Genomic DNA, 15,802 nt, shown 5'->3' with positions numbered 1-15,802 from the left:
ATATCCATTTACATTTATTAAAGCCTGAAAAATGCACGTCTGCGATGTTGCATGCGATGATTTGTAGGTACTTTATTTTTTACCACGATGTTTTTAAATTGCGGAGTTTTTGAACTGCTTTATTTTCGACGACGATATTTTGTACCACAATGTTTTAGAACTGTGATGTTCTTTCTGTCTTTGCTTTATTTTCTCCCACGATGTTTTGCACTACGACGTTTTCGCCTTGCGTTGTTTTCTCAGAGACGTTTTCGTCCGCGATGTTTAGACTGTAACCATTTCGATAAAATATTCCTTTTAAAAACTTTCAGCGATATTTTAAACATTTTTTATGGCCGAAGTTCCCTCACGAAAAAAAATTAAATCACCAAAGCACAAATTCTTTGTTTATTGAAAATGAATTTATTTGTAAATAAAAGGAAATGAAATACAGATTGCACTCTACGTCGATGAAAGTCATAACAGCTTCTGAAAAATTCTGCAAGCACTTTCTTGCACCTGCATGTTTTAATCGAATCTTTTCTGATAATGTTTGATCATAGTAGTATTTTGAAATAAGATTTCAGGTAACGCGAGGACTCAATTTCCTGTGTCTAATATCAACCTTTTTAGAACTATATATGGAGCATTCAGAATAACTTCAGTATAAATCACACTACGAAATGCAGAGATAGCTAATTGTAATACAAACTTCAGTTTTAGCTTGTTTAGATGATGAAAAAGAAGCTGTCAACTATGCATTTTTCAATAAAAGTCAAAATTACATCTTAGGTTGTTACCAATTTGCGAGCGTTATGCATTTGAAAAGAACACGATCCGGTTCTGCATATCTAATGAATTTATTACTTGAAGGTAAGCTCAAGTCAAATTTCAAATTCTCTTGATATGCATAAGGATGTATTTTGAAAGTAAACAAATAATCGGAAACGTTTCAGATTTTAACGGTCGCCCATAAGGGTTTGTTAAGGTTTTTCACGCTGTCTTTGAGCATGCAGTCTGCCAGTTTGATGTCACACCCACAGCTAACCCACTTTTTTGTCTTTTTAGCTTTATTATTAAAAATCATTTTATACGCCATATACAATTCAACAGCGAAATTACAAACAATTTTAAAAGCAGCATAGCTGTATACATTTGGAATTCCCGATGCAGGGTTAAGTGTTGGCATTCCTTTTATTTTTTCAGTCTTTTCTCAGTTCATCATAGGAATATTCAGTTTTTTTACTAAAATGGCTTTACAAAACATTTTTTTTTCCTTTTTACTATTAAAGTTTTGTGTGTTTACCGTACCTAGCACATATCACGTTCTTGGCACTTACACCACATAAACAACAACAACAACAACAAAAAAAAATCAATAACAAAATAATGAAAAAAAAAGGTTAATAAATAAAAATAAAAAAAAATACCTTTAGAACTTCCGATAGACATTTTCGGGCGTTGGAGATAAAAATGTTTTATTCCGTACAGTGTGTTGCCACTGCTCGCTTACAAAGAGTTGAGATTCTTAGTCAAAAATTCGTTAAAGTTTAAAAAATATGAAAAAGGCAACAAAACAAATTCGAAATTCAAAGTTCGGACTTCCGGGTGAGAATGTTCGAGTTGAGGCCTACGTTATTCAAAATTTGATGGCTCTAGGAACCATCGTTTTCTCACATTACGAGAAACATACATACATTAATACAGATTCTTCATAAATTAATTTCTTCAAATATAATATAAGACGATAATATTTGGTGGCACCACTTTGGAGACTAATACCCCATTCGGGACTAACGTCCCTTTTGGGCTAACAACGAATATGATATTGATTTTTGTATAATTTTAAAACTTGAAGTTGATAACTCTGCAATTTTCACACTTTGCTTGTCAACTGTAAATTGCCGCAATTGCCTTTTTATTCCTTTGCGAGAAATAAATAGAAGGATTGCAGCCTTTATCCCTAACTGCAGTACCAACTCACAGATAAAAAAAGAGAAGATAACAGAAATATAGTTTCATTTTTATAGAAATATTCAAACTAGTTCTTCATGCAAAGCTAATACAAAATATTTTACCCGATTATTTTTTAAGATTTCGACATAATCGCCCCCGCAAGGAATGTCTAGATCGTTGATAGAAACCTGCACCGACTTTGAGGCCTGCGTATTTGATGCATTACTGGTGATGATCCAACTACATCTTAAGTTGTCCGGGAAGGGATTCGGGTAGTTTGGAGATGTGAAACTTTGTGCTGTTGATAGAGAATTCAGAGAGGAAGGCCCACATGGTGCTGAAACAATAAAAATATTCTTTTAATGAACCAGCTTTATACACCTTTATTAGTCTATACACATTTATTAGTAGTTTGAATGCATGATAATTATCTTTCATACCATCGCATATGTAGAATGATAATTAAGCATATACAACAAAACCAGTTCCAGTTTTGACGAATACTCACTCTACTCGTGGGCTGATTTCAGTTTTCGGAGGTAGGGTATTTCAACTAATCTTTTTGCCAACTATAGATAGTATTAATTATTTCAAGGATTTATTTATTATTATCTAACCAGTTATTTTATGTTCAATACACTTACTATCATTTTTGATTTCCGTTGTAACGAACTCCTGACTCTTTTATCTTGCGAGAACTGCAAAAAACGGAAAAAAAAAAAAAAAAAACTTTTGTTTCCTCTGTGTCCGAGGAAAGCAAAATCTGGAGGCGGAAGGGGTTTGTCTGTACATAAACTCTAGAGAGTATTCTATAAATCTAGATGCCAAGGAGTTTGATCCGAGGAACTGCGTCATGCGAGTAGAACAGCAGTGTTGTTGTTGTTGACTGATGCTTACTTGCCTGACCTATAATCAGCCTAAGTTCAAGAAATTCCTCGTTGCAAGGAGCGTAAGACTACGTCTGACGTTGGCAACAGCTTTGAGCACTTTACAGGTGACATTGCGATTTAGCTCACTTTCGCCTCCTACTTCGATTGAAAGCACCCCGGAGGTACGGGTCCGAGGATCTTACCACTCTTCTAACCCTACCGCCAAATTTACGAGAGGACTTTCGGCTAGCGGCATCTTTACAATGCCCCCATGCCTTATCCGGGATTTGAACACCCTGGCCCTTTGGCACGGCAGTCAGCAACGGTAACCACTATACCTGTTAGGCGTCAGAACAGCAGTGTGTTCGACGTTGGGTCACTGGGAGAGAGATTTGGAAGCTCCGCCAGTGAGCTAAATTGGGGAGATTTTTTATTGTCTGCCGGGTAACGCATGCCGGATACCATCACAGCCGGTTTTTTGTCGTCTCTCCGGTTCGGAAGTCTACTGATACTTCTAAATGTATGCAAATTAAGTTTTATATCTGCGTTTTCATGAATTGTGATAGTGATGTAACGAAAAGATTCATGCATCACTTATGCTATCTTACCTGTGTCAGGGATATTCATGACGTCAAACCGCTTTCCTGCCAGAATGCAAATTTTAGTTTTCGCTTATTCAATGTAAGTAGCCGATTGTATTTAAAGGAAGGTTTTCGATTGTTAAATCGCCCACCAGCGGCCGAGCGGTAAAGTCGCTGAACATTGGTAGTTCGATCCGAGGTTCGAATCCCGCGAACGGGCTGGCTGGATGGGCGTTTTCGTGGTTTTTCCCATGTGTAACGTGTATACGAGCCAGTTTCCCTTAGAAAGTCCTTCACGAAGGCATCCCTCCCCTTAGGCAGATAGCCCTCGAGGCTTTGCCATAATCACACACACACACACACACACATACATGTCGATTGTTGAATCCAAGCGTGTTCTGACTGCTGAAAGCCACACTACTAGTTGATCACTTTGATAGCAGTCTGCCTCCCGCGTTGCCTTATTCTTGCCATGTCAAGATGACACAGGTTTAAGACAACTTGCGCGTTATTTATTCTGTTTAGCCTTTGGCTAACTTAGTCCCCCTCCCCGGAGGTCGACGTAGAGAACTCTGAGAAGCTACTGGCTAGGATCTGTACCTAAGCAGTCTCGGCCACGGGGGTATACATATTACGAACCTAGTAGTTCTGGAGGCACCGGAAAGGTCACTTATTGGCCAGCCTTTGAGCCTGGCACGACCTAGAGTAGATGGCTGTTGTAGCCTGCAGTAGTTTCTAGGTAATTTTCTTTTGCGTCGGGCAGCCCGAGCGACTGGCAGGTAACAAATCATAGACAACGATCGATGTCGCATAAACGATGAGTCTCTCTCTTTAAGGTGCCAGAACAGGGTTTGAACTCCTGTGCCTGTTTCTGTGGGGAGAAGGGACTCTTACAACCATGAGGCGGAAAGAAGAATGCTCATATTACTAGACTTACCATTTAGTTTAGTTTCAATTTGAATTCGTTACTTTTGAATTACGCCATAAATGTTGAATAGCCCACCGGGCGGCTCGTATTCAAATCTATTTACGTCTCGAAAACTGCAGTAAAAATTAACCATGTTTACAATTTTTTTTTCATTTAGAGTGAACCAAAATTGTCCTGAAAACGGCCTTTGTTAGATTTTCTTCCCCCCTCCTTGTAGGGCATGGAGGTCTTACTTCCTACCTCCATGTTGTAGGGCGATCAACAAGTCGTTTCACCAAAGTGATGGTTTCCTACTGTCCTTTGATTACCGCCTAGAGGCGATTAAGCAGATGGGCTGCTTTTGCCCTTACGGAGGAAGGAACACGTTTTGTGTCCATGCTTTGGTTAAACGAAAAAAGATATTTTTTTTCTGGAAATCCAAAACAGAAAAGGAAGTTTTGTATTGCCTTGTTACTAATTTTGTGCATATTTCTAATCTTAATTGCTTATCAGAGCCGTGCCAAGATATTTTTTCACCTGAGGCAGAAAGGTCAATGCGCGTCCATATAAATATAAAAATAGCTACACTTGTATTAAGCAAAAGTAATTGTATTAAATCAAAATGTCATAACTCTTATAGCATAATTATACCATAATTCTTAAAGTATTTTTTAATCGTAGTTTTATAAATTCAGAGAAATGATGTAGCCAATTATTTATAATTTTCAAATAAAAACGTTAAAAAATTCGTTTTTGATAAATAAGAAATAACACTGAAATGCATATTGCATTAATTTTCAGGTTTTCTTGCAATTTTTTTGGTTTGTTTTATTGATTTAAGTTTGACGAAGCCTATTTCCCCTAATAATTAAAGTAATTTTCGAATTCCGTATAGCCAATTTGGGCGCCTCCTCTAATGATTCACATGAGCCCGGCTTTGTTGCTTTTTAAGTATAAATGTTATTGATTTTTATTGCGTTTCGGTATTTTAATGTACGTTTATAGAATGTTAATTTGTTTTTATATGCATATTTAAGTAATATAATCTTACGACTAGTGAGACAGTGTAGTTTAACTAATTTTCTGCTTTTGATTCATGTTATCGAGCTTTAACGCTAAGAAAAAATTTATAACAGGCTTAAAATACCTAATTCCTATTTAAAGCTACATGTAATTGATAATTAAATTACTATTAAAATAACAAACACATGCTCAGTGTCAGTCATTACGACATAATGTTTGTAATTCATTTTACCACAAATTTATTTCGTTTATCTTGTTTCATATTTATAAAAGGGGAGTTTACCTTCATCGCATTTATTGGTTATGGAAGTTATGAAATATTGAATATTTTGAAACAAATTTCAGTCATAATAACCTTATTAAAAATTTTCTACATATAGACAAGATGTCACAGATACCTCTCAGTTTCAGAACTAAATTACATAGCACGGAAATTCGGTGCATTTTCATATGATTATTTTTTACAGAAAGAGTTACCTTACGTAAATCACAAAAGAACATTGTTTTAATTCTTAATTAAATATAGCACTTATATTAAATTGCTAAAATTCATTGTTAGGAAAATCTCGCTCTAAAAAATTAGACACTTTTACCTTTCAAAGTGGAATTTTTGTGGTTTTCTCTGTGCATAAAATGGGCGCGAGTAAGTTTTTCTTAGAATGTCCTCCACGGAGACATTCCTCCCTTTAGGTAGATAGCTCTCGCGTGCTTTGAAGGAAATATAAAGCAAACCAAAACAAAAGCTTCAAAATTGGTGTTTAACATTTTTTTGGGGGTTCAAATACGCAAATTACTTAGAGATCTCAATTCACATTATCAAATGTTATTATTTAAATAAATAAAAGCAAGCTGAGGATTTCCATTTAAATTGTTTGTTTTAAAATAAAAAATAAGAACAGTAAGTTTTGAATAAATCTTGTCAACATCAAGCAGGGACAGGAACATGTCAATGTAAAATTTAATATTAGGCCAAAAAGAAACGCTTTGACGTAGATTTTGGATAAAACTTAATCGAATTCGCAGGTAGTCAGAGACAGGCGTTTCTTCAGTAGAGAGAAAAAAATGTTTCTGAAGTATTTGTATATTTATTACATAAATGTTTTAATGCTTCCATAGCACTGCTAATCGATAAAATTTATTTGATGAAAAGTAGGAAGTTTGCTTTTAAAATTCCGATTTTTCAACCTTTTTCAGTGACATATGTGGCATCGAAAAACACGTCTGGCCAGGAGGCAGATTAATGGCTGAAAAATCCTTAGAATTTAAAGAGGCATCGAACAAGAAAATTTAGGGATGGCGAAATTCTAAGAATTTGGCACTTGACAACGGCAAAAGTTTTAGAATGTACAGAGCTACAGAATTTAGGCAGGGCAAAATATTTTAAATTTATAGAACATCGGTCAGTAGAATTAAGATCCCACAGCGATTGCACTGAGAAACAAATCGACCTGCTTCTTGATTATGCGGATGGACGCAGATTAACTTCCGAAAGCTCAGTGAAGCAAGAGCATAATGCAGCTATTTACGATTTCTGCTATAATAAACTGAAATTTAATATAATAATTTAACACTATATATCAGTTTACGAAAACATGATGATACTTTTGAGAAATTTTCTTTAATTCCCCAGTACACTTAAAAAAAAAAAAAAAAAAAAAAAAAAAAAAAAATAGTACAATAAATTATATAATGATATTACTAACAAAATGATGCCGATGACGCATTTAATTTTTATCTTTTTATTAATCTAAATAAATATGTCATTGAGTTTTCCATAACTTATAGTTTTGCAAATTAAAAATGTTCAATAATATAATATGTGATTATGGTATTATTGATATGGTACTATTCAAGGCAAAGCACACGAGGGTTATCTGCCTAAATGGAGGGATGCCTTCGTGGAGGACTTTTTAAGGGAAACTGGCTCGTATACACGTTACACATGGGGAAAACCACGAAAACGACCATGCAGCCAGCCCGTTCGCGGGATTCGAACCTCGGACCGAACTACCAGTGTTCAGCGTCTTTACCGCTCGGCCGCTGGTGGGTAATATGTGATTATGAAAGCTGTGTAAAAGAAAAAAAATTCTTGCACATTCGTCAGGCAGCATACGATGGGCACCTGCTTGAGGAAAAGGATGCGTTTGTAGATGACATTTTCAGGGAAACTGGTTTGGTATATTCAACTTAAAATTCACCAAAATACCAAGCAACGAACGCATTCGCCGGAATTCAAACTTAGGCAAAACTACCAGTGTTCAGTTGCAAAAGAGAGTTAACAACATAAACAGGCAACATGTCTGAAATTAGTATTTATTGCATCCAACAGTGATATGATTTTCTGATATAATTTAATGGAATATCACTGTAAAAGAATGGGAATCTTTTTTTTTTCCTTTTGTAAGGAGATTTTTTTCCGCTTTGTTTTCAACATTTGGTTGAAATGCAAATTAAATAAATATTTAAAAATGCAGAATATTGGATATTTATTGATGATTTCGAGATTCAGTTTCTGAAATCCATTTCATGTGTCATTTTCTTAAAAAGATGATACTGAAACCAACTTTCGAGGAGTAAAATGATTACTAGAAAAGAGTTCCCGATTTCTTTCATTCTTTTATTCCCATTATAAATTTATCCCGTAGTTCTTAGAACATTCTTCTATCCGTAAGTGATGATTTGCTTTCCGAGAAAATTTTCTGAAAGGAATAAATTACTTAGTCTTCAAACCATGGGAAAACTCTTGCCATCGCCGGTACTTAATTCCCTTCATTTACTGAGATAACCGGCTTTGTTATAAGTATGGTACTTGTTTTCTGATTTTTACTGAATTTGCATGTTCAAAGCTATCTAAATAAAGAAACGCTATTGTGAATATGAGGGTATGAGTACATATATGAAAGGGTTATATATTTTTCAGAAATCCCCTATGAGCTGTTTATTCTTAGGGCAGAAAGAGAAAAAAGCTTGCATACATCGCCATTCCCGGAAAATAAACAGCACCGAAAACTTTACTAGACAGTCCGGTTTACCAAACAATAGAGTTTATCTGATTCCTAGTTGTAAAAGCTGACAGTTATAAATTGTTATGTTCATGGCGACCTTCAGAAGGCATCAAATTACTTCAAAAGTTCCGCTGCTATAAATTTTCAGACTGCAATTTTGTTCCTTTAAATTTTCGAAAATACCTATTTTTTAAGTATTTTTCGGTACTTATATTAATATTGATACAAATAATATAGAAAGCACCAAACGTAGCTATGATGTTCAATTTGTCCTTAGTATTTTCTCACATATAGTATTAACACTTTGTCTACACGTTTCTAATGTTTCACCATAGTAAGCCTTCTCTTTCCGAATGTATTCAGTTCCTTTACGCTTTCGTTTTCTGCTTCTTCTTTTTTTTTAAATTTTATTTATTTATTTATTTAATGTTACCATATCCTGAGTTTTACTCTAGCTATTAGCTAGAGTAGCTACTAGCTAGCATTCATTATAGTACATTCATTATATTCATATAGCTACTAGCTAGCATTCATTATAGTACAAAAACTAATATAGCTTGTCAATATCAACATATTTTAATCTTCAATAAAATCCACTAATTCGATTGATGCTGTAAAAATTACAATTTAATACTTTAGCCAATTATTCTGATTATAGTGATTTAAATTCGATTTTAGGCAACACATGCATTCTTTCAGAAAACGCGATATATTGAGCACCGCTGTTACAAGTAAATACTGTACATTCAAACATTTCATAATATGTAAATGTAGCATAACTTCTTTTCGAGTGCTTGCACTGAGAGTCTCCTTCAAATAAACCTTAATGGAACTTTATATCATGAACATTTAGAAGTATTATAAAAGCCTCAGAATTATTTCCATTGCAAACATTTATAAATTATGCAGAAAAATATATAAGAAAAACATCATTGAGAAACTATTATCGAATATACATTTCATGACAGTAGTAAAACATTTTTTCAGTACCGACGGTATTAAAAAGCTCAATATTGTGATAAGCTAAATAAAATAAAACGGTATTAAAAGTTTAATTATTGTGATAAGTAAAAGTATACTAATCTATGACACTCATTTGATATTTTTGCCATTAGAACTATAATGTAAATCTAACCATTAAAGTAACATTGTATTTGTATTAACTAGAATTATAATTGTAATTTCAATTAAATTTATCAGTACTCGTTGTTTCCTGCACCTTGAGGGAGACGCATTATTATTATTTTTTTATTATATAAAATACTGTCCTTTAGAGAAAAAAAAATGTCTCTAGACATGATTCTGTCTCCAAAATTAATGGATGAGGTGAACAGAAATAATCTTGGAACAGCCTTTGGGCAAGTGCTGCGAGTATGCGAAATGTAAGACTGTAATTAAACTTCGACCATCCTGGAGACTACACTTTCTTAGAATATTGCCATTCGACAAATTATAAGACCTTCCATTTATCTTTAAAGTTTAAGCTATCTGTTATTAACTGAGAAAAGCTGGTAATTCATTGTAGTTAAAACTACAACTAATGCAATTATAATTGTAATTGTGCCGCCCAGATAGTATAGTGGTTAGGGAAGCCTGACTGCGATACCGAAGGGCCTGGTTTCGAATCCCGGAAAAGGCATGGCTTTAACTGTTCGTCCTTTCAAAGGAGGCGATAGTGGCCCACATATTAGATGCCTCCATAATAAAGTGACTGCAACTTCTGGCCTTGTATAGACTAATGGACTGTGTTGCACTGTAACTGTTCCCAATCTGCCATTGGGGAAAAAATAAATAATAATAATAATAATTGTAATACAATGATTGTACGAATTACAATATAACTTCAAAAGCAATTAGATTTTTCACTCAGCAGAGCAATAAGTCTTCTTTTGAATATTACTAGTTCAAATCGGATGCCCATTTTGGCAAACAATCTAAATGTTTAGATAGCTCCGTGGATTTCCTTATGTGTAACATGAATACAAATCATTTTATTTTAGAAAGTTCTCTATGAGTACATCATTCTTCTTAACTTTTCGTTGCATTCAATTAAATAAAGATCTTTTCCTGCTTTTATTAACGGGTGATGTGAACATGAGCCAGTTTCCCTTAGAAAGTCCTCCACAGAAGCATCTTTGCAGTCTTTACCGTAATCCAAATAATATGACAATCACAGGTGCATAAGAAAATTGTACTTTTATTTGTTCTTACGAAAAACAATGATGGAAAATAGTTCATGCAAGTACTTTCACTTGTAACTGAATAATGCATTTTAACTATTTATGGAAAATGTGTATTATGTTGAATAAAAGACCAATTCGTAATTTTTTTTTCCAATGGCAGGGAGTAGCCGTTTATAGACATTGATCACTACTAAGGCCGGTCATGTTATTAAGGAGGGAACTAATACGTGGACCACCGTTGCCACCTATGAAGAGGACAAACAAATTACATTCATGCCCTATCCGGGATTCGAACCCAGGCTCTTCGGTACGGCAACCAGAGTCACGAACCGCTTTACTGTCTGGGCGGTAATTCATAATAAATGGATTTAGTAAAATGTCTAATACACACAGCAATTAAACATACTGACTGCTGATCAGAATCCTTTTTTACCAGCTAAAGCAATAGGTTGGATAAAATTATGAGACTTAGTTTAGTCCTTGATGATCTCCTTTCTAAAAAGAAAAGGATAAATGTAATTTTTATGATTTATTTCTTGTGTAATGTAAACAAGACAAGCGTCCCGTAACAAATCCTTTGCGAAAACATCCCTTTGCACTCGCATAAACTCTTTGCTTGCTTTCCCTTAAACTTGTAATTTAAGTTCACATGTATATCGAAGATCATAAACATACATATTTGCTTACTAACGTTATGTGCATTTCGGTCTATATAAAATATTTCCTTTAAATAAACTCCTATTTATGCTGGTACCACAAACTACAATATATGTAAGATGATTCAGAAGACATGACAGAAAATATTAATATTTTTCTTATAGGTGATTATCCCGTTGTATTATTTAAAAACTCATTATCCAAAATGCAGAAACATTTCGAATATAATATTATTGACTGGCAATTTTCAAATATTATCACGATTTCCTTAGCCTATGTAACTGAAATTATAAGGGGCAGTTGTTTTTCTGATTAAATAGTTACAATCATCTGCTGCGCAATTTTAATTAAGAGGTCATTACCATTGCATTGTAATTTTTATTAGATTATATAATTACAGTTATACTGTTTATTCAATTAGATTTCACAATTAAAATGCAATTATAATTAAAATGCATTTGAGTAAATTGTATATGTAATTAAAAATTGTTACATTGTAATTACAAGATAATTGCATAATATTATTCCAATTACTATGTGTTTTCAATTGCATTCTGCAATTACATTTGCAATTAAGATCATGATTTTCCTGGGCTACGTAACTGCTTTTATCAGAAACAATTGCTATCCTAATTACATTATTATAATTACTTACCGGAGTTACAATGACAGTGTAATTGTAATTAGATTATATGATTGCAGTTGCATTGAATATGAAATTGGATTTCACAAATATAGAGTAATTGTAATTTAAATGAAATTACGTAAATTGTAATTGTAATTAAAAAACAGCTACTTTTTAACTATAACTACTTAGTAATTGCATAATTTTATTACAATTGCATACTACACTTAGAATTACAATTATGATCATAATTTCACTATGTTAAGTAATTCTAATTATTAGAGACAATTACTTTCCTAATTACGTAGTTATAATTACCTACTGCAATTGCAGTTAAAATTGCGTTGTAATTAGCTAATATTACCGTAGTTGTGATTAGATGCAATAAAAATTGTAATTGTAATTAGATTATATAATTATAATGTTTGTGATTATCACTGCATTGTAATTGTAAGACTTAAGAATTAAAATGCAATTACATACATTATTGTTGCATTTAAAAAGTACTTACTTTCTAATTGTAATTGCGAAGCCAATTACAATTGCAATATAATTGAAATCACATATTTCAAAATATTGTTGCAGTTTCTTGCAATTTTAATTTTAATTCCAATTACATTTTGCCAAACTGCATCTAAAATTTGGAGAATAATTAGGCTGTAAAATTAAAATTCTCTTTACGAACATAAACATTTAAGTTTACTATAGCTGGTATAAGCACAGAACAGCTGGAACAGCTGGAAGTTTTGAACGAGCTATTTATTCCGAGCTGTTATTCAAAACCTAACGATAAAACCCATTTGCCCCTAGCGAATAGATAGTTTCCTCTCCTCAATTACCTCCCGCAGAGAAAAATTATCACCTGTCAGTTTACATTAAGAGAAGAGAGGGGAGGGCACTCTGAGACAGGCTGTATATATGCTGCTTTGCCGTTTCGTGCCAAAATTTAAGTTTACGTATATATGCTGCCTTGCCGCCATGAGGACCAATATATTTGGACGCATATATGCTGCCTTGCCGCTATGAGAGCCATTATTTTCGAACGCATATATACGGCCTTGCCGCCTGGAGGGATAGTTTTGTAAGAAATGACTTCTGTTAAATTATCTGAGTTTTATAAGTCTTTTATACCTTAAAGTACTATGTCTGATTACTTGACATAGCGATAAGACTCTTAGGTTAAGCCTGAGGCCTTTAGTTTATGTTTTCAAAGAAGGTTAGACTCTATAATTTATGGCAAAGCTCACTACGGCTTTGTCTACGGCCCATCCTTGTACGGTTTATTAAATAGTGCACAAATTTTTGCTGCGTTTCATTTAAACGTATTTCCCGAATTTCATTAGAAATATATTTTTCATTCAATGAATTCAATTCTCACTTCGCAGCAATGCGAAATCCATAAAATCTCCAAGCACCTTTATTAAAAATTGTAAAATACAGAAAAACCTAAAACACTAAATAGAATTAAAAACAGTTAAAGAAAATATTTTTGCAATTAAAAACAAAGTTTCTACCCAAAAACAAGCAATTAGGTCAACTGACAAGAAGACAGATTTTTCGTTGCATAAAATTAAAAGTTTTCCTTTGGCCCGACACTGCAGCAGCGACGGAGCTAAAACTCAAATGGGATCTCGTCGCCTAGGCGCCTGTTAAAATGGACGTTTTGTTCTCGGATGGAGAAAAAGACACTTGCACAAACTGATTTGATTCTTTATTCTACTAAGAGTTTCGAATGCAAACAAATGGTGGCTTCGTTAGGCTTTAGTATCACCTAACTTAACTTTTAAATTTAGGTTAAAATAACACGCCGAATAATCATTATTGAGGAGGCAAACAAGAAGGATCAGCGTTATATTTGTAAACTTTGCAGAACTAGTTTCGATGGTTCAACTATAGAACCATCTTCCTCAGCTGCCAAAATGCAATTGCTGTTTGACTTCGCCAACTTTTAAATTGTTAAGAATTCTATTATTACTGCATACAGATTAACTAAAGGCATAAAAACCTTAACCGGGACATAAAAGCAACAAAATTCAATCACTTTTAAAGCAAAAAAATGCACAATTTTTTAAAATATAAGAATAAAAAGAAACTGAGCTCACCGAGCCGAGTAACAGAGTGGCTATATTACTATTTTTATGGGTCATCAATTTGGTTGGGGGGCTTTAGGCCCTTTTCCCTTCACAAGTTCTGTTTGAAGCCTTAAACAGAGTAGATTGACCATGTTTTTTTTAATGTAATATTTCTCAGTATTTTGTAAATTGTTTAGGTTTTTTTCGCGCACCGATTTTAATTTTGTTGTATAGATTTTCTTGTTTAATATGTAAGTTTTTTTCGCGTATAATTGATTGCTTTAGCTTAGAGTTTTGTTGTTTTAACTTTGTTTAACATGTAATATCTGGAATTAATTAATTCAAATGTTCTTTACAGCTTTAGCTGTTTTTTTACCTCTCCTTTTATTATACTTCTATTTTAAAATTTGCAGCTCAACTCGCTATTTTTGACGAACTAGGTCTCACTATTTTATGATTTACTACTTACTGCTTTTATATACCCACTCTGTTATAGCACTCCACTTTGCTATATATATATATATATATATTACGGTGAAACACCGAAATCTGGAGAACATTCACATAGTCTCTTGGTGTATGTCCGAAATATTTTCCAAATACACTTATTTCTGACTTACACCGGTCAATGTCGACATTCACCATTAGTATAATGGTGAATGTTGAACATATAACAATATTATATTTTCTTCTTTGTAAGTCAATCGCGAATAAACGCACTTGAAACTTGAAATAAGAACTTAAGAACATGAGAACCTAAAACACATAATACATTCAAAATGAGAAAGGAAAATAATAGAAGTTAAAAACTTACTTAATTATACAGTACGTTCTAAATGAGAAAATAAAATAACAGTAATAAAAAACTTACTAAATTATGTGATTCAAATCTTATTTATTGCAACAACTTAAACTATTATGGCACTTTATGACCTCTCTTTTCGACTTTCACCAGAGCATGTCTGTGATTGTCGACATACACCGGTGAGGGTCCGAATACACAAGAATGTAGTGAAATATTCGGTCTTTCACCGACGTATTTGGTGAATGTTGATATTCTCCGGTGAAAGTCGACATTCTCCAATTTCGGTCTTTCACGGTAACATATATATATATATATATATATAAAATTAAAGTTGAAAGGAAAAGTCTGAACTGAAATGAAAAATTATGATTTGTTCATTAGGAAAGCCCTAACCAATTTTTTCTCTATGATCTCAACCAAAAGGAGTACATGTAAAATTAAAAGAAACTTCAAATACGTAAACTCAAATGAAAATAAAACAATAAACGAATATATGTATATACGTTTGGTGGCGCGATCGCAACCAAAAAGGAAGTTGCAGAACTGCATGTTATAGCAGTCGTATATACAAAATTTCGACGTTCTGAGTCGTACTCGAGTTTGAGTTATGCAAGAAAAATGCACACGTACGTAGAGACGTAACGAGAAAAATCTCTTCTGAATACATTTTATAACCCGTTTTGGGAGAAAGTCCTTCATTTTGTCCTTACGTACAGATGTCACCCAAAAACATTATTAAATTACATTCGATTGCAGTCAGAATGAATTAGATGAAATACGATATCCGAAATGTTTCGAGGTTAAAATATTTCCTTTACTTCATATAAGGAAGTAAAAATAGATAAGAGACTTTTTTTTCGCATTTGTGTTTGCATTCAAGAAGCGAACTGTACACATTCATTTCATTACATTTATTTATTCATTGCTTTCAGCTGGAGAACATAAATACTTTCTGTCAGTGGGTTGAATAACGTGACTTGATTTCCTCTAGATGGCGTTTGTGTCTTAGACAGACAGTCAAAGTAGACAGATGTCTTGTTTCGCATCCGCTAAGTCTTTCTGCACTGATAGGCGAAAAATCAAGCTTAGGCGCGAAGGAAAGATAAACATAACTGAATTTCCCTGACATGCGCACATGAC

At 33.5% G+C, this 15,802-nt stretch overlaps 1 protein-coding gene across 1 annotated transcript in view; it reads right to left on the bottom strand.

Annotated features, from left to right (window-relative positions):
* The window catches only part of LOC118205674 (cubilin-like), a 70,833-nt gene that overhangs the window by 32,327 nt on the left and 22,704 nt on the right, over positions 1-15,802 (bottom strand). Inside the window, exon 8 of the mRNA XM_085826321.1 lies at positions 2,058-2,272. Coding sequence (XP_085682447.1) covers positions 2,058-2,272 — 215 coding nt within the window. The remainder of the gene's footprint in view (positions 1-2,057; positions 2,273-15,802) is intronic.

This window comes from Stegodyphus dumicola, chromosome 11 (genome assembly GCF_044657685.1).
Source record: "Stegodyphus dumicola isolate Sdum_Otavi_A_Nest chromosome 11, ASM4465768v1".
In the NCBI taxonomy this organism is placed as follows: Eukaryota; Metazoa; Arthropoda; class Arachnida; order Araneae; family Eresidae; genus Stegodyphus; species Stegodyphus dumicola.
This window is presented reverse-complemented; position numbering and strand designations above follow the sequence as displayed.